Source organism: Solea solea, chromosome 5 (assembly GCF_958295425.1).
Source record: "Solea solea chromosome 5, fSolSol10.1, whole genome shotgun sequence".
Classification (NCBI taxonomy): domain Eukaryota; kingdom Metazoa; phylum Chordata; class Actinopteri; order Pleuronectiformes; family Soleidae; genus Solea; species Solea solea.
In genome coordinates this window covers 5,064,735-5,081,500 of record NC_081138.1, presented here as the reverse complement: position 1 = coordinate 5,081,500, position 16,766 = coordinate 5,064,735, and the positions used below count along the sequence as shown (strand labels likewise).

At 40.0% G+C, this 16,766-nt stretch overlaps 1 protein-coding gene across 2 annotated transcripts; it reads right to left on the bottom strand.

Moving 5' to 3' along the window:
• Positions 1 to 4,713, bottom strand: mnx2b (motor neuron and pancreas homeobox 2b). 2 transcript variants are annotated; one of them, XM_058629696.1, is made up of 3 exons: positions 3,626 to 4,713; positions 1,816 to 1,976; positions 1 to 1,166 (listed from the first exon to the last, which is right to left on the bottom strand). In XM_058629696.1, exons 1-3 carry the CDS (start codon positions 4,062 to 4,064, stop codon positions 735 to 737), a joined length of 1,032 nt encoding a protein of 343 aa, XP_058485679.1. In that variant the 5' UTR covers positions 4,065 to 4,713; the 3' UTR covers positions 1 to 734. The 2 variants fall into 2 exon arrangements, with proteins under 2 accessions (XP_058485679.1, XP_058485680.1); XM_058629697.1 differs by having other exon boundaries at positions 1,816 to 1,973.
• Between the last annotated feature and the right edge of the window lie 12,053 nt (positions 4,714 to 16,766).

The window sequence follows — 16,766 nt, the reverse complement described above, 5'->3', positions numbered from 1 at the left end:
CTTTTTTTGTTTTATTATTTCTCGTTTTTGCCGTCACATTTTAAACTTCATATCTACACCACAAACAAGTTCCAGATAAATACGCGTACACGATTCCTGTTTGTTCAAATAACTTAATAAATTCATTTACAACGTGAGAGAAGGAATTCACACACACACACACACACACTCACACACACACACAAAAAAGAATGCACAATAATGTGAAACATGGGACGTCCTGCAGAAGAATCCCGGAGCAGCTGGTGTCTGTCGTTTCAGCTTCGGCCACAAACGTTGCAGCTTGTTTGACTTTGACGCGGCGAGCGGAGGAGGAGGAGGAGGAGAAGGAGGAGGACGAGGAGGAGGCTGCACCTCTTCTGTACATTCTCACGCTGTCTCAACAGTTCGCTGGTGTGGCCGTGCGTGTTTGTTCACTGGGTGGAGCTGCAGCTGTCAGTGGACGGACAAAAGACAAGGTGACCAGGAGGTCATTAAACACACACACACACATGAAAACAGCTCACATTTAGGGAGGAAATGAGCACCTTCTTCTTCTTCTTCTTTTTTAGCATGCTATGAAATGTACACAATATATTTGTACCACAGTCCTGTGTGTGTTTGGTGTCACATTCACAGACCAGACCAGACAAAGACCTTCATGTTTTTGGAAGTGTGTCCTCTTTAGATCAGAGTCCCACTGGCCCAGTGTCCCAGTGTCCCAGTGCAATGTCTCTGCCACACTCGTCTCCTCCTCACAGTCCAGCTCCAATCTTCCTGTCGCCTGCTCCCACTTGCACTCCGTCCAGCTCCTCGTCAGAGAAAGGGCTGTGGGGATTGTAGCCGACCTCTGTGCCGCGCTGCAAGAAGTCCGTGGGTCGAGGCATCCCCACGCCGTTGCCCATGGCAACGGGGAAAGCGTGCCTGCCTCCCGCCTCTTCTTCCTCCTCCTCCTCATCCTCCTCCTCGTCCTCTTCCTCCTCCTCCTCTTCCCCGTCCTCCATGTCGAGGTTTATCCCGCCGTCATCAGGACTGGGAGCTCGCCTGCTCTCTGCAGATTTGTCCTTGGCAGTCTTCCCTCCGTTGCGCAGTCGCTCGGCGTCAGACTGAGCCGACGCGCTGGCCTGCTCCTTCGCCTTCCGGCTGCGCTTCCACTTCATCCGGCGATTCTGGAACCAGATCTTCACCTGCCGAGGGAAGATGGGAGGGGGAAAAAAAGGAAAAGGTTTAGAAGATGGTGACATTTAGAGAATAAACTCTCCAAGAAATTTAGTTTTAATACATTTAAATAACACTTTTTGGCTTGTGTGAGGAATATAAAAGTGTTATTTAATGCAAGAATAATAATAATAATAATCATTTGAACATAGTCATCAAACACAAGAAAATAAAACTGTCATTGTTTTCATTCAGGTTTTTAGAGAGATACATTTCCTGTTGTTGTTAATCCTTTATTTTGAATGACAAATGAACTCTTTCACCTTACACTCTATGGTATGTCGTTTCCATAATACATAATTAACTACTGATCATAATTGGTGTTTACAGTATTGGTTTTCATGGCTGTAAAAATAGATTGTATAGATTTTAGAATTCAGGTTTTTTTAATCTGGTTGAATAAAAAAAGAAGACTTCTCCTTTTTTGGTGTTGCAATACTAAATATACTCATATATAATGTTACATCTAACAGTTTCCGTGTTACTTTAACACTGAAGAAGTTATGCTTATAAGTTATATCTCATACAAAAGAGTTTTAAAATGTAACTGTCCCTGATGAGAACATCTCTTCTGTGTTTTACTGTGATTTCTTTTTGTATGAATGCCGTGTTAATCACCTGTGTTTCAGTCAGCATGAGCGAGGTGGCCACTTCGAAGCGCTTGGGTCTGGACAGGTACTTGTTGAGTTTGAACTGGTTCTCCAGCTCCAGCAGCTGCTGACTGGTGAACGCCGTGCGAGGCCTCCGACACTTTCCCAGCAGACCGGACTGAGGGCCTGCTGCACGAGGAGGAAGAAGAGCGGTGTGAGTGAGGGAGTCTTCATCATGTTTGTCTCTTTAAGGTTACCTTTTATGATGGTCTGCTTTTGACTGTGGAACAGTGGCTTCTTTTAAATAGAAACTTAGATCTAGAGATGTCCTTGTCTTACTGTTGTGTGTTTTATGTTTTAATTTATTTGTTTGTTTTTACGTCTACCTCAATCACAACATATAGTTGTGATTGAGTCAGGCTGTTTATTTATTTTTTTCCTTTTTTTATTGCACAGAATGCTTTTTCCCCTTTAGGTTATCCTCATGTGGATTATATGGATGGATGGAGAGGGAGGACTTCCATATGTGTTCTATATCGTTTTCTCATACCCATTTATGCCAATAAAATTCACAATTAATAACAAAATAAAAGGACATAACGAAGATGATTATTAAAAAATGAAGTCTTCAACACTCTGTCACTGTTGTGTGTCTTCTGTTTACGTATTTATAAAAGGACCAAGGACGCGTGGGGTTCAATATCATTTTGTGGCTGGGAACAGGCGCACATATGTGCGCACTCCACGGCCATCATTAACTCTGAGGGCTTTACAGTTTATTGTTGACACACACACACGCGCACGCACACACTGTAGCAGCAGAAGCGAGCGCGAGGGCCATAAAAACACAGGCGTGCCATTAACGTAATGAAAATTCAATGAAGGCTTTGGGGATTTTATTGACGAACGACGGCGCGTTTTAGGTGTTTGTTTATAGTTTTCCTTCTCACACAAAGACAGTTTTCATCAGGTTGGCGTTTATAGAGAAATAAATGTTGCGAAAATGAAAATATGACCACGTTTGCAGGGCTGCGACTGTAACAGCACACATGCAGGCAATAATGTAAAGATACGCAGCATTATTAATAATAAAAAAAAATCTGACATAACAATCGTTCTTTTTTTTTAAAAAAAAGGTTGTAAATTAAAATGACACTGGCTGTAAAAAATGAATTTAATACACAGTGCTTTTCTTAAATCTTAAATTAAGAAATCCATCCGCGACGAATCCATCCCAGAATATATATAATTATCTAACACAAGGGATTTCATTTAAATCCTCACATCATAAAACAAATCAAATAATTAAGTAGGTTAGACATAATAATAATTAGTATTAATTAATTAATACTATAATAATAATAGCATAATATACTGTAGGGTATGTCTGGTTCTGTGAAACATTAACTTTGGTGCAGTGTTTACGACACCAAGTCAAACGATCAGATTAAATATTTTACTTCCTTCTTGATAACGGTTCAGACTAAGTCTACAGTTTTGTTTTGTTTTTGCCGCAAGTGACACATATTTGGCTCAGTCTGACAATAATTTAAAAACAAACGCTGATATACTGAAATCCTGGAAGAGACATAATAACTTTGTAGGCTGCAAAAAATAAGTGCAAAGTTATTTTTCTTGTCTCAAATGTGACAATTTGTTCATAAATTGATTTGAATTGTTGATATACAAAGATATTTTATAAGTTTAATGCGCCACTCTTAACACTAATCTGACTCAATCTTATTATTATTATTATTATTATTATTATTATTTAAACTGACGCATGGCCTTTACATTTTTGGACATAATTATTTAAGGCTTATTCATCTCATACTCACTGCTGTAGTCGGGCAGTCGTGGCATCATGATGCCCGCGCGGATCCAGTGCTCCAGCGGCAAATGTCCCGCCATGGCCGCAGCCTTCAGGTGATCCGGGTAACTCTGCGTCAGCTGCGTGAAACCGGTGTAGGCGAAGGCGGGGTGCTGGCCTGCAGCACTCAGCGCCGACAGTGGATACATGGGTGCCGGGTACATGCCGTGGATGGCGCTCTGTTGTAGTGACGCGAGTCCTGGATGCGGGAGACTGAGGGGGCCCGCTTTGGGGATTAGTCCGTTCTGGAGTTGCGTTGCGCGCGGGGACGGGGTGTCCGCGCGGCGGCAGGAGAGCGGACTGCCCGCGGGGCTGTCGCTGCTCTGACCCGGGGAGAGGTCTCTGCCGCACCGGTTGGTCTCATCCGCGAGCAGGGCGTCGATTCTGAAGTTTTTGGATTTCTCCATGGCGGCTTCAAAGGGCTGGACGGGTGCGCACACCTGTGCCGTGCGTCAGCGCGCAGAGAGCGGAGCCTCAATACACAAACTCTGCTCTTGTCCGTATTATTTCATAAAAGCCCACATGGATCAGCTTAAAATAAAGCTGTAAAATGCTTAAAAAGACATATTATTATACTAATTTATGTAAAAAAAAACGTATTTTGCATGCGCGTTTCCTTGAATCCGCACGTGTCACTCAGCAGCATCGCGTCCCTCCTGCTCTTTAATCTCAACTTAACCTAGTACCGTGCGTATGTGTGCGTGTGTGTGTGTGTCTCCATCCTTCTCCTCCCCTGCTGACACACTGACTGAAGGCCGTCCTGCACGAGCAGCATGAGCAGGGATTGGATGGAGGCAGAGCCGCATCTGACGGGCCTGTAATCAGCTAATTACTCGCTCGTTTCTCTCCCGCGGAAAGCGCTCAGAGTGAGGTAATGTCCAACCCTTGTCCCGCCTGAAAACACCTTCAACTGCATCAAAGTGCCGACGTACATTAGAAGATTAGGCGATTGTGTTTCCAGTGTCTCTCTTCCTCTCTCTCACTCCCACTGCCAGCTCACCACAGTCTGCAGACACCTTTGCCATAAACAAGGTGTTTTTTTTTGGAAAGGTTGGAAAGTCATTATTAGTGCCGCAAACTGCATCCACACCTTAACAAAACACGCATTGGCTGCTCTCAACAACAGTATGGGGTTATTCATTTCAGTCACACACACACACACACACACACACACATAGAAGTACTGATGTGTAACTAAAGGAGTACAAATGCTTGCTGTGAAGTGGGAATAAATAGAAACAAAAATAGACATAAGAAAAGAAAATAGTAGAGAAGAGGGAGATCAATTATTGTTGTCAATACTTTATGGAGAAGAGGTGGGATTTAATAAAATGTCAAATTCAGATATGTAAATGAAATAATTCTGTTGTTTTCTTTTATATATATTGTTTGCATGTTCACAAAAATACTACTAGTAGGATGAACTAAAACTGAGGTAATAGTTTTTGACAGTAAAGAGAGGAGGACTGCTGTCAGTAAACACCTTAAGACCATAAATGTCCATAACCTTGAGACCATGACAACGCTCCTGCTCGAGTTTTAACCGGGACAAAAAACAAACTTGTTTACAAATCACTAAATGGTTTAATACACTAATGACATATTAAAAGAATACACACCTGAGATCTACTGACTCAGGTCAGATAGTGGAACCCAGAGTTCAAACCAAATATGGTGAAGCAGCAGTTTTATAACCCCATACATTTTTAGTTGTTATGCTACAAACAATTGGAACAAACAAACAGTGGTAATGAAATCAGCACCTAATATGAATATTTGAAAGTCAAAGTTAAAAAAAACCACTGCATTTCTCATAAGATTTTAACATTTTTATCTCCTGCACTTTACATTCTTTTAATCATTTTTAAATTCATAAAGCAAATTATTGTCACTGTTGCACACAATCTCTTTCTCTCTTTTTATTATTCTGTGCAATTCCGGTTTATTTGAAATTGCAAATTGTAATGTGTCCAAATTTTTAAATGTTATCTTGTTTTCATGTCGAGTTGCCCTTGTGTGTGAGATGTGCTCTACAAATAAAGCAGCCCTGCCTTAAAGCACCTTAAAAATTCTGTGAACAATAATCATCCACATAGTAATTTGACTTTTCGACTATTTTACGTGAATAAAAAGCTTATTCATGTGCTGGAATTGCAAACATACGTAACAATATAATTGTTCCTTTTTTTGATTTAATCCACCCTTAAAAGAGGGTGAAATGTGACATGAGGAAGACGAGGTGGAGGTGATGCAGGACATTCTCTTTAGTGCTTTATTGTCGTTATTTGCCCCCCCACCCCTCCAAAAAAATAAAACACAAAATAATAATAACAATAACGGAAAAAAAAAAGCTAATTGTGTTGCAGGATGAAATAAAAATCAATTTCTTGGATGTGAATTACGACAATGTTTTTTTAATTAATAAAATTAGATCGGCCACTCCAATACACATGTATAGTCACTATACAGTCTTTATGCGGCCCTAAGCAGAATTTAATTTGGGGCCCTCCTCCCACCACCTCTTAGTCACCATGCGCTTAACTATTATTGATTCAAAAAATATGTACGTTATTTATGATAAACCAGTGTCACTCTGTTTATTTAAGTACATATCCAAATTTCACATCTAAAGTGGTATGCTGAACTTCAAAGAATAGAATAGAATAGAATAGAATAGAGTATTCTCTTAAAACAGAGAACAGAATGCAAACTTTAAAGTAAATTATATATATATATGTATATATATGTAGAATCTTCAACTCCAAAATAAAACCAAATAACTTCACATAAACACTATTACATATCTAAATATATCTTAAGATATCTAAATTTCTTTCAAGAACTCTTCTTTTTTTCTTCACGCTTCAATGCTTGGGGCCCCTTGATCACCAGGGGCCCCCAAGCAGACACTTATGGCGATTTTCCAATAAAACACTTCTAGCATCACTTGGCTCTACACAGACACGGCTCCATTCCATTTCCATTACTTCTCTGGACATTGGTGCGTATGACCAGTGTAAGTGTTTTATGATGGGGGTACGAGATAGAAAAATGATATATTAAAAGGACTAAGGTCAGTGGACAAAACAAGGAGCCAAATAGGACACAGTGGAATCAGGAAAACGTTTTCTAACTGTTCTAACTGCTCACTGTTTACGTATAAAAGTGTGGGAGGGGCTTTGCATGTTATCAGTGTAATGGGGGAAACACATCTGGATTTGCATCCATGCTGTTTGTAACTTTGTAACTCTGCAAACACAAAATAGAGCTTGTTGCCTCGCTAGGCCGAACCTACACATCTGCCTTCATTTCCCTTATTTCCTCAACAACAGTAGAACATCCTCAATGGCGGGTTTGATTCTCACACTTGCGACTCTTTCGCGGGCCAGCAGTCTGTTGACGTCACATTTTTGTATCAGCTCAGCTCACTTCAGTTACTATCCCTAATGGGAAAGCAAACAAAATGAGCAGAGTCGAACCGAGTCGTGCTAGGACTGTGTAATGAAAAAGCACCATTAGTTTCCCTTATGCATTGGGCCAGCTGTGCTCACATGAATAAACAGTGTAGTCTGATTGTGAGTGGGGGGGGGTTTGGTGTGGGATATGTAATTGGCCGGCGCGTGTGCTCGTGTGAAGTTGACCTCCAGAAAATTGGAGAGCCCTTGCAGCTCCTCCCACCTCTCTCGCTCTCTCTCAGGCAGATAAGTGTCTGTCTCTCTGGTGCTGATACAGAGGTAATTTGCTGCCCTCTGTGGCTGATTCTCTCAGCCTCCCTCGTTCCAATATCACATTCCCTGTTTTTATGATTTTAAAGTAATTTAAATGGCCAGAGCCACAGGTAAATACATCACCCGGGCCTGTAGACAAATGCAGGTGCACAAATGAGATTGAATCAGTGCCTGAAATGGTGCCCCCCCTCCTTCATCTGAGCAGCAATGACTTTCTCAAATCAAATGGATTGTTTTTTATGATTTTAATGATTAAAACTGGCAAAACAAGACTTTCAGACTCTCAGCTGTGCAGGAAATGAAAAATATGAAATAAATCAATTGAATCTTAATCTACTCCTTTATGCCATTCTTTTATTATTGCACTATTTTTTTTTCTCACTGTTGTACATTTTACGTTAAAGATTTTTTTGTATTGTATTGCTGCTGTGTTAAAACAATTTCCCTTGGGGATGGATAAATATTTCTATTCTATTCTATTCTATTCTATTCTATTCTATTCAATTCTAAGTGTTTTTTTTAAATCCTTTTTTTTCTAAGAAGTGAGATACTACAGGACACAGACATGCAAGTATATCACACATTGGCGCGCATAATATCCATAAAAATCCATAAAAATCCATAAAAATCCATAATAACCTTTCATAATAATGATATTTTGCCCAAAAGAGTGATGAATCATTTTTTTAAATAATCTCTCAACAACTCTCTAAATTAAGAACCAGTATTTGGGCCATACTGAAAAAAAATAATACAGTTTTCTCATTCCTCATCTTGTTGTAGGTCGTCATCTGAGTCATAATATTATGACTTTATTCTCTAATCATTGCGACTTTTTTCTCGTGTTCAACATTATTCTCGTAATATTATGACTTTATTCTCGAAAGCTTAAATATATGGACATAATTCTCCTTCATACAAAGTTTATCTTAGGGATGGGACAATACCACTTTTTTTGTGTCCGATACCGATATCACAAACTCGAGTATCTACCGATTCCGATCCGATACCGTCATTCTAGACCTTTTATGAACTATGAAGCTGTTAACAACACATTTGTACTGAATCATTTCAAAGACATCATTTTTCAACTGTGTAACAAATATTGTTCTCCCAAAAAGAAGAAATAAATTATAGTCTGTGCATAATGGAGCATGTGACATATAGGATTTTGTGGATTGTATCGGATTATACAGTTGTATCCATCCGATATCCAATCCAATGATTTTTGACTAGTATCAGACGATACCGATCCTGACCAATACCGAATCCCATCCCTAGAGAGAGAGAACCATTAGTTTGTTGAGTTCTGAAACCAATTGGATGATGCGTCGTGGGATGACACATTGGAGACTCATTGCGTTTACACTTCTGCTCAATGTGGTCGCAATGTGTCCTGTACTTACAAGTGGTCAAGCTCTATTCGATTGTAATCTGATCACAGAAAACACATTTTAATGCCAGGTGTAAAGGGGGGCCTCAGTGTTTTGCCTTGATGGACATTTCTCTTGATCATCAAGCTCTTTGTCGTTCTTTGGGAACATTTTACTTTATACAACTTGCTCTTTGAAATTGCAACATGGAGACGTACAAATGAGATTTCCTGTATAAGATTGCAGAGGTCTAGATATTCTAGCGGCCTCAGAGTCAGTTGGTTCAACATTTTAGTCCAGATTAGTATATATCAGGGGTGTCAAACTCAAATGACCATTGAGCATCTAGTCTGGTCAAGTGGGGGCCGACATAGAGGAAAAAAAGTGGAAAAAACAACTATTTATAGCCAATGGGCAATATAAGATATTCATTATGATATTAGACAGAATTGCAAAGTAAAAGTGCTTGTTTTGATATAAAATGATTCACAATAAAAACATATTTATGATGCACGAATTGAAAATTTAGCAAATAATGACGAGGATAATTGTGATTAAAACAGCTTAAATATATGTAATTTCATGTTGAGTGTAATACATTGAATAAAGCAATGATTACAACTGAATGTCTTATTACTATTATTAAAAATATTGCCGGTCTTATATTCTGTCTCTATTCCTTCACCTCGCACAGTGGTGGGCGGGCCGCATGGAATCGATTGGAGGGCCACATGTGGCCCCCGGGCCACCAGTTTGACACATGTGGTATATATAAACAAGGATTGATTGCCCTAACCTTCCCTTTTAATTCAGTAAAACTTTTAATATATTACTTCCACCAAGAAGGTTACGTTTTTGGCCGCTCTTGTCTGTTTGTCTGTGAGCAGCATAACTCAAAAAGTAAAGGACAGACTTGGATGAAATGTTCTGCAGGTTGTGGATTTTCTTTTTACACAATGCAACAAAGTATTATTTGCATGTGCTTCGAAATGTTTAGTCTTCAAGAAAATAAATGCATCCTTCATTTGAATTGCTTTGCACGATTCAATATAAGATAAATCAGACCATACCCAACTCAACAGGCTACCCAGCTCCTAGTACAGGCTCCCGCCTTGACTTGGCTTGGCAACGTCCTGCTACCAGGCCTCCCGACCTGTGCTGTGGAACCACTACACATGGTCCAGAATGCGGCGGCGCGCCTGGTCTTCAATCAACCTCAAAGGGCACATCTCACCCCTCTGTTCATTGAGCTCCACTGGCAACCCTTAGCTGCTCGCATCAAATTCAAATCATTGATGCTAGCCTGGGTCTGCTCCCACCTACTTAAATGCTCTCCTAAAGGCTTATGGGGCGTCCCTGTCTATCTTCAAGAAGCTCTTGAAAACACAGATCTTCCAAAAGCATTTTCTGTCCTAGCACTTACCCTAACCCTTACCCCTAACCCTACCCTGAACTATCTCCTTCTGCACTTTCTTTCCGCCATGGTTTTTTGTTTGCAATTCTGACCATGGGTGGGCCTTACGAAGCTGCCTGTTGATTGGCTGCTGTGTTTTGGACCAACAGCTCAATGGACCGGAGGTAGTCACAGGCTTGGAATCTGGAACTCCGACAAAATGATTGTAAGTATCTAACGTTTAAAAACCACAGCGTGAGGGAGCGCAAACAAAACTCCGATCATTGCAAACAAACAGTGTATTTTCAAACAGATAAAATATTTGTGAATGACTAAATCGATATTTTATTTGCTCCTTAAAAAGTGTAAGAAAAAATATTGACACTGATCTAAATCCATACCAAAAAGAGCACCAGGTAGCAGGTGCTATCCCTAATGATAATGCAAAAAAAGAACGGTTGAGTCGAACTGAGTCGTGCTAAAACAGCGAGGTCGGATTTAACCTTCCAGCAAATTTTATTTGCAATTTGTGTATTTTGATTTCGTTGCTAATTTGTCTTTGCTCAATTCATAAAGTGTTGGTTTGCGTCTTAAAAAGTGTTGCTTGAAAATCTAATTCCATACGCATGCACACGCATGCCCTCTTGAACCCTTGCCTGGAACTCTCCAAACACAGCACACACACCTTTGACGGCAAGAGGACAATTGGTTCAAAGAAGCCGACGGCCCTTGACATTGCATCACAAAGCCCAGATTTATCGTCAGTAACCTTAGCAGCAGTTTACTGAAACATTACAGAGCTTATCAGCAATTACAGGCATCATTTTCAATCATTACCACAGACATGAGACATGCTTACAGTATCCTGGAACAATCCAGGTGAGCTCTGGACTGACCCAAACTAACTGCCCGCTGGTCTTCACTTGTTTAAATGCTGATAAGACCCTTTAAGTTGCTATTGTTAGATAAGAATAATGCATTTTCAGGAGCTGAAATAACCCTTTTACAGCTATAGTTACCCTAAAGCACCATATTACTATCATTACAAATGATGAATGGTCGTGCTTTGGCCCATTTTTCCAGAATAACTTGCAATAGCTGGGAGTTATTTACAATTTACTGCATGTTAACATAGTGTATTAACAATTTAAAAAAAAACACTGGAGTTGAACACCAGATTTTGCATGTTAAATTTGAAATTTGAACAGTACAACACATATTTAAAATAATATTTGTTTGAGTCTTTGTCTCAATGTTCAAAAACAGGCCAAAAAATGGAAACTATGTACAGGCGTTTTTCCTACTTTGTCCCTTTCTGGCAACAAAGATGCTGATTCGCCGGGTGTTAAAGGGCTTAAAGAACTCTCCTTTATCTTCATCTTTCCTCTTCATTCACTTATCCCCTGATCTTCCAGATGTCCGTACAATAGACTATTTTTCTTTTTCTCTATAATAATTGTAAGGTTTTGCCTTAAGATAAAATAAAATTGAGTATTTAGTAGAAGTTTGACGTCAAATGCAGTATCTGGGTGTGAAATTCAATTTAGTACAATTTCAGTCGCACTTACATGTATTTTAAAAGGCTAGTTTACTACTAACACAAGATATCATGTAAATGTACTTATTTTCTGGGCTTTAGAGACAAATGGGAAGCCCATTTACTTGAGACGTGTGGCGGAGTTGAGTTGAACTTAATATTTACACGATTGTCTTCAGTCACATTCACTGCGCAGCTATCGACCGATAACCGCTTTCCCACCAGCTGTGTTCATGGAGTCCGGCGGCCGCACCGTGGCTGTGATAAATGGTTGAGACGCACAATGGGCTTCCTGTGAAGGGAAAAATCAAGTCTGCACACCCGCGGTAATTAGACTAATTCCCATAATGTTAAAGGCACATGATAAATCAGCTCGCCTTCTGCCAGACCTTGGGACCAAAATTAATGCTGTCTCATTAAAGAGATAAAGCTAATCTATGGGAGTTTTAGTCCTCTCCTGAGCCTCTGTACCACGTACCCATCATTTATTAACAAATATTGAGCTTTGCCATGTGACATCTTGCCCACTGGATGTGAATCTCTTTGCTGATTTCAAGTACAGAGTTTCTTTCTTCACTGTTGAGTCTGAACCTAATCAGACCTTCATCCAGAGAACGGTCTTTATTCCAACTGTGATTTGTAAAGCAAAGCTCAGATTGAACGGTTTGGAAATAAAATAAGAGCGATCATGTGCAGGGGAGGGACAGATGTTGAAGACCACAGAGAGGTGTTGTGAAGGAGGACATGAGGACAGTTGGTGTAACAGAAGTGGACACAAGGGGGCTGATGATTCACTGTGGTGACCCCCAAAGGGAGAACCCGAAAAAAGAAGAAGAATTTAAGACAGCGATGAATGTTGTTGCATTTCCAGGGTCAGAAAGTAATATTGCATTTTCAAACTAGACTAGAAAATAGACTTTGCAGGGTTACATTTTGTCCTCAGGTAACAAAAGAAAGTGTCCTACACTTGGTTTAACCCATTTTTTCTGCCTTGGTGTGGGAAAGTGTTTTTTGTATTTCGAAAATACAAACGTACAGTATTTTATTTTGACACATGGTGTGGCTGCTGTATTTTGTAGTTTATTTGGACACATTTTTGCCCATGCTTGGTCTAACCTATGTGGCTGCGTAGTGTGTTTCTTTGGGAAAACCAAAGATCCCTGTGGATCCCAGATGCCGTACACCTGTTTAACAGCTTGATAACGGAAACGTCTAATCAGCCAATCACACGGCAGCAAGTCAATGCATTTAGACATGCAGACAGGGTCAAGGCGACCTGCTGAAGGTCAAACTGAGCATGAGAACGAGGACGAAGAGGATTTAAGTGACTTTTGGCACATTTTTCATCATAGAGTTCCAGAGATCCAGGAACTATCCCCAACGGTTGAGTTGAGCAGAGTAGTGCTGGAACTGTACGACGGAAAAGTGCCGTTTGAATGTGGCGTGGTTGTTGGAGGCAGATGTGCGGGCAGATGTGCGGGCAGATGTGCGGGTCTGAGTTTCTCTAATGTTTAAAATGCACTGCTGAAGCCAGAGGTCAGAAGAGAATGACCAGACTGGTTCTTACCTTGTAGACAGCGGTGTGCGGTCAGGATTTTTAAAATTATTAATGATAATAATAATAATAACAATAATAATAACATAAAATAAATCAGTCCACTCGTTTTTATTTTCTGTATGATGTCATAGTTGTTGTCTTGTGTCAATGTTGTCTTGCGGTTTCGGGATTTTATTTAGAGATTTCTCTCTCCTCTTGTTTCATGTAACTTGCTCCTTCCCACCTGTTCCCCAATGGTCTGCATTAGAGCTGAAACAATTCATCGATGACTAAATTAATCGGCAACTATTTTGATAATCGAATAATTAGTTTGGTGCTTTTTTTTCATGATAAACACAAGATTTCCGATTGTTTCAGCTTCTTAAATGTGAGTATTTTCTTCATTTCTTTGCTCTGGATAACAAAAAATCATTTAAAGTCAATCATTTTGGTTTGTGGACAAAACATGACATTTGAGAACATCATCATTTCCACCGATCAACATTTTTTAAGGTTTTCTTAAAAGTGATTAATCGAGAAAATAACCGACAGATGAATCAATTATGAAAATAATCATTAGTCTGCATCTCGCTTTCTTTGCACTTTCAAAATAAAAGATTGTTTATTTTTTACTTGTGGTGCAATTGGGTCTAAGTCTAGTATTTTATTTATTTTTTTCATAATTTTGTCTCTGTCTGTCTCTCTGGATGTTGCCATTATAATGTTTGTTTCTTGGAGGTTTCCCTTGCTCTCGCTCTCTCCGCTATGAATGTAACATTCTTTCTTAGCCAAATCAATGCTTTACCTATGTTTGTGTGTAACGAATATAATAATAATACAATGGTAACTCACAGGTAGAACGACTTCTCGTTACAACCATGATATGCAGATGCAACTCTTGCCATTTCATTGTGTCTTCTCTATTGATTGATTGTAGGCGTATGAAACACATATTGCTAGTGACTGATCAATTCTAGTTTCCACATAAAAACCTTAAGCATTGTTGAACAGGTTCCTTTGACACAACATGCATTATGCCGTTTTAAAGATGGCTCAATCTAATGATTCTAACGGAGTAATGAAGTAAAGGCAGTAAGAGATGATGACACTGAGCACTTTGTTCTGCACCTAAAGTGTCATAATGAGAGGTGTCACTTTGATGTGTTGAGCTGATGAAGGATCCTCCGCTCTGAATTGCTCTCCTGTATCTTTCAGTTATGATCTTAGCTAATCAATTGCAGCTTAATAAACCACAACGGAGGCAGCGCAAATATATAAAAAAAGCCACGGGGTCCAGAGTCCGCTGCTTTACATGAGAATTGGGGAATTCCAAGCATGCGGCGCAACAGTCCCTATCCCGGCTCACCTGTTTCATTTTTCCACACTGAAAACAAAAGCTTCCATTCAACATAATCCAGTCCAGTGTGAGGTTTATGGCCATTTAATGGGTCCATCCATTTAACAGGCCTGTGTTTTACTATCACTCATACAACGGCCCCTTTGTGCGCGGACATGGGAGATAGGAGATAAACGCGCCTTATCAGCAACAACAAGGCATCATTACTTTCACCCTGCTATCTCATTGTGCCGCTCCACCGTGCATTATCTGCCCACTTATGAGGATATTCCGAGTCATCAAGCGCTTTGAAGGTCTCCGCCAGTTGGCTGTTTGCTCTCCCCATTCAGATAAACTCTGTTTCATCCTTGGGTGTTATAAATACAGTGTCTTTCATTCCACTGAGAGCCTATTAAATCGCCATCAGCTTGAGAACAAGGCTTATACTGCGGCTCATAATAACGTTTTCTGCCACGCTATGAGGAAATTGCCCACTGACATTAGCTTTACTCAGGTAATGTCCTCTTATTGCCCAATTTACCCGTTAAAACTAACCAAAGGTTACTGAGGGAAGAGGGACAGACGAGGAGTTCAAGGCAGTGAGAACAAGACGGATGGATTTGATTTTACAGGAAAAGAAAAGTGTGGATTGATGTTTTGGAACTACTGTATTGGGATTTGAATTTTAATAAATGATTTAAAGAACATGGCATGTGCCAAACCGTTAAAACCCAATAAACATTTAAAATATTAAATAAAACCTCACAAAATCACTGACATTCAACCGACACTTAATATTGGCTGAAACGGCTGAAAATCATTTTTCATGAAGACAGAGCATGAGGAGAAGTGGTAAGTTTATTTTTCACTTAACTTAAACTTCAATGACAAACCAAGTTCATCCATACATTTGAATAATCTCTTAAGCAAATACCGTTAAAACTCTTATAGTTCCACCTCCCATTAGGTAATTTCTGTTAGGACACAAGTCAATATTGAAAAAAAAAAAATGAAATGAATTGATCAGTCGCTTGAATCTGTCAATAGACTAATGGAGTGCTTTCGAGATTTGTCACTTGTGAAACTGTGGCAGAGGTAAATCACAGCGCGGTGATGTATTTTAATGGCCCCGAATTGATCAAAATGTCGTCAGGTGTGACAAAGTGTGGTCAGTCCGGCTACTTTGGCAACACGGGACTGATGAAGTGACAAAACTGTCAGAACAGAGCAAGCACAGAGCACCAATATTCAGACCTCTGCTTATTTTTATGTAAGTTTAGCATGTTTAACAGGCAACAAGACCAAAAATACAAATAGTTTGCTAATTGTGACTTAAATTAACGCTCTACAAATCATGTGTAGTAAAGTACATTACACCGACTTTGGTTGAAGTGGTTTGTATACATTCACCTCTGCCCTTTTCTTTGCCTTCATTGTATTTGCTCTGTTTATGGCTACAAGGGTAGAGGAGAGGTCAGGGAAGTCATCCCTCTCTGTCAGTGAGCTAATTGGTTCGAATAAACTGCCCCCGCCTCCTGATGAACTGCTTTGCATGTCTTAAGGGTAGCTTAAATCATTTTTAGTTGACCTGCCACAAAAAAATTGGAGATTGAGGGAATCCTGCACTCTGCAAATCTCAAACATACTAGTGTAGAGTGGCATGTGCACGTTTGGAGCAGATAAGCAAAATGCCTTTCATTATGTATACATATATATATATATATATATATATATATATATATATATATACATAACTTCTTATTCGTGGACCTGACTCTCCGTTGACTGTAACAGTAAAAGGATATTTTCAAAGCCCAGGATGAAAGCTTTTAATCGTCCTTGTTCACAGTTTGGATTTCTGCACAACAGGCCAAACTAAAATGGATTGGTCTCACAACCTCTGAGGCCAACCAAGGGTTGTACTTCATTAATCCATTTTCTACCGCTTTATCCTCCACAGGAGGGTCGTGGGGCGGTGCTGTGCCAATCTCAGCTGACATAGGGGGCGATAGGCGGGGTACACCCTGGACAGTTCGCCAGTCCTTCGCCGGGCCGAGACAAACAACCATTCATTCTCACACCTACGGTTAATTTAGAGTGTCCAATTTACCTAATCGCTATATTGCATGTTTTTGGAATGTGGGAGTAAGCCGGAGAACCCGGAGAAAACCCACGTACACACGGCTTGTTCCAACCGCGTGGCCC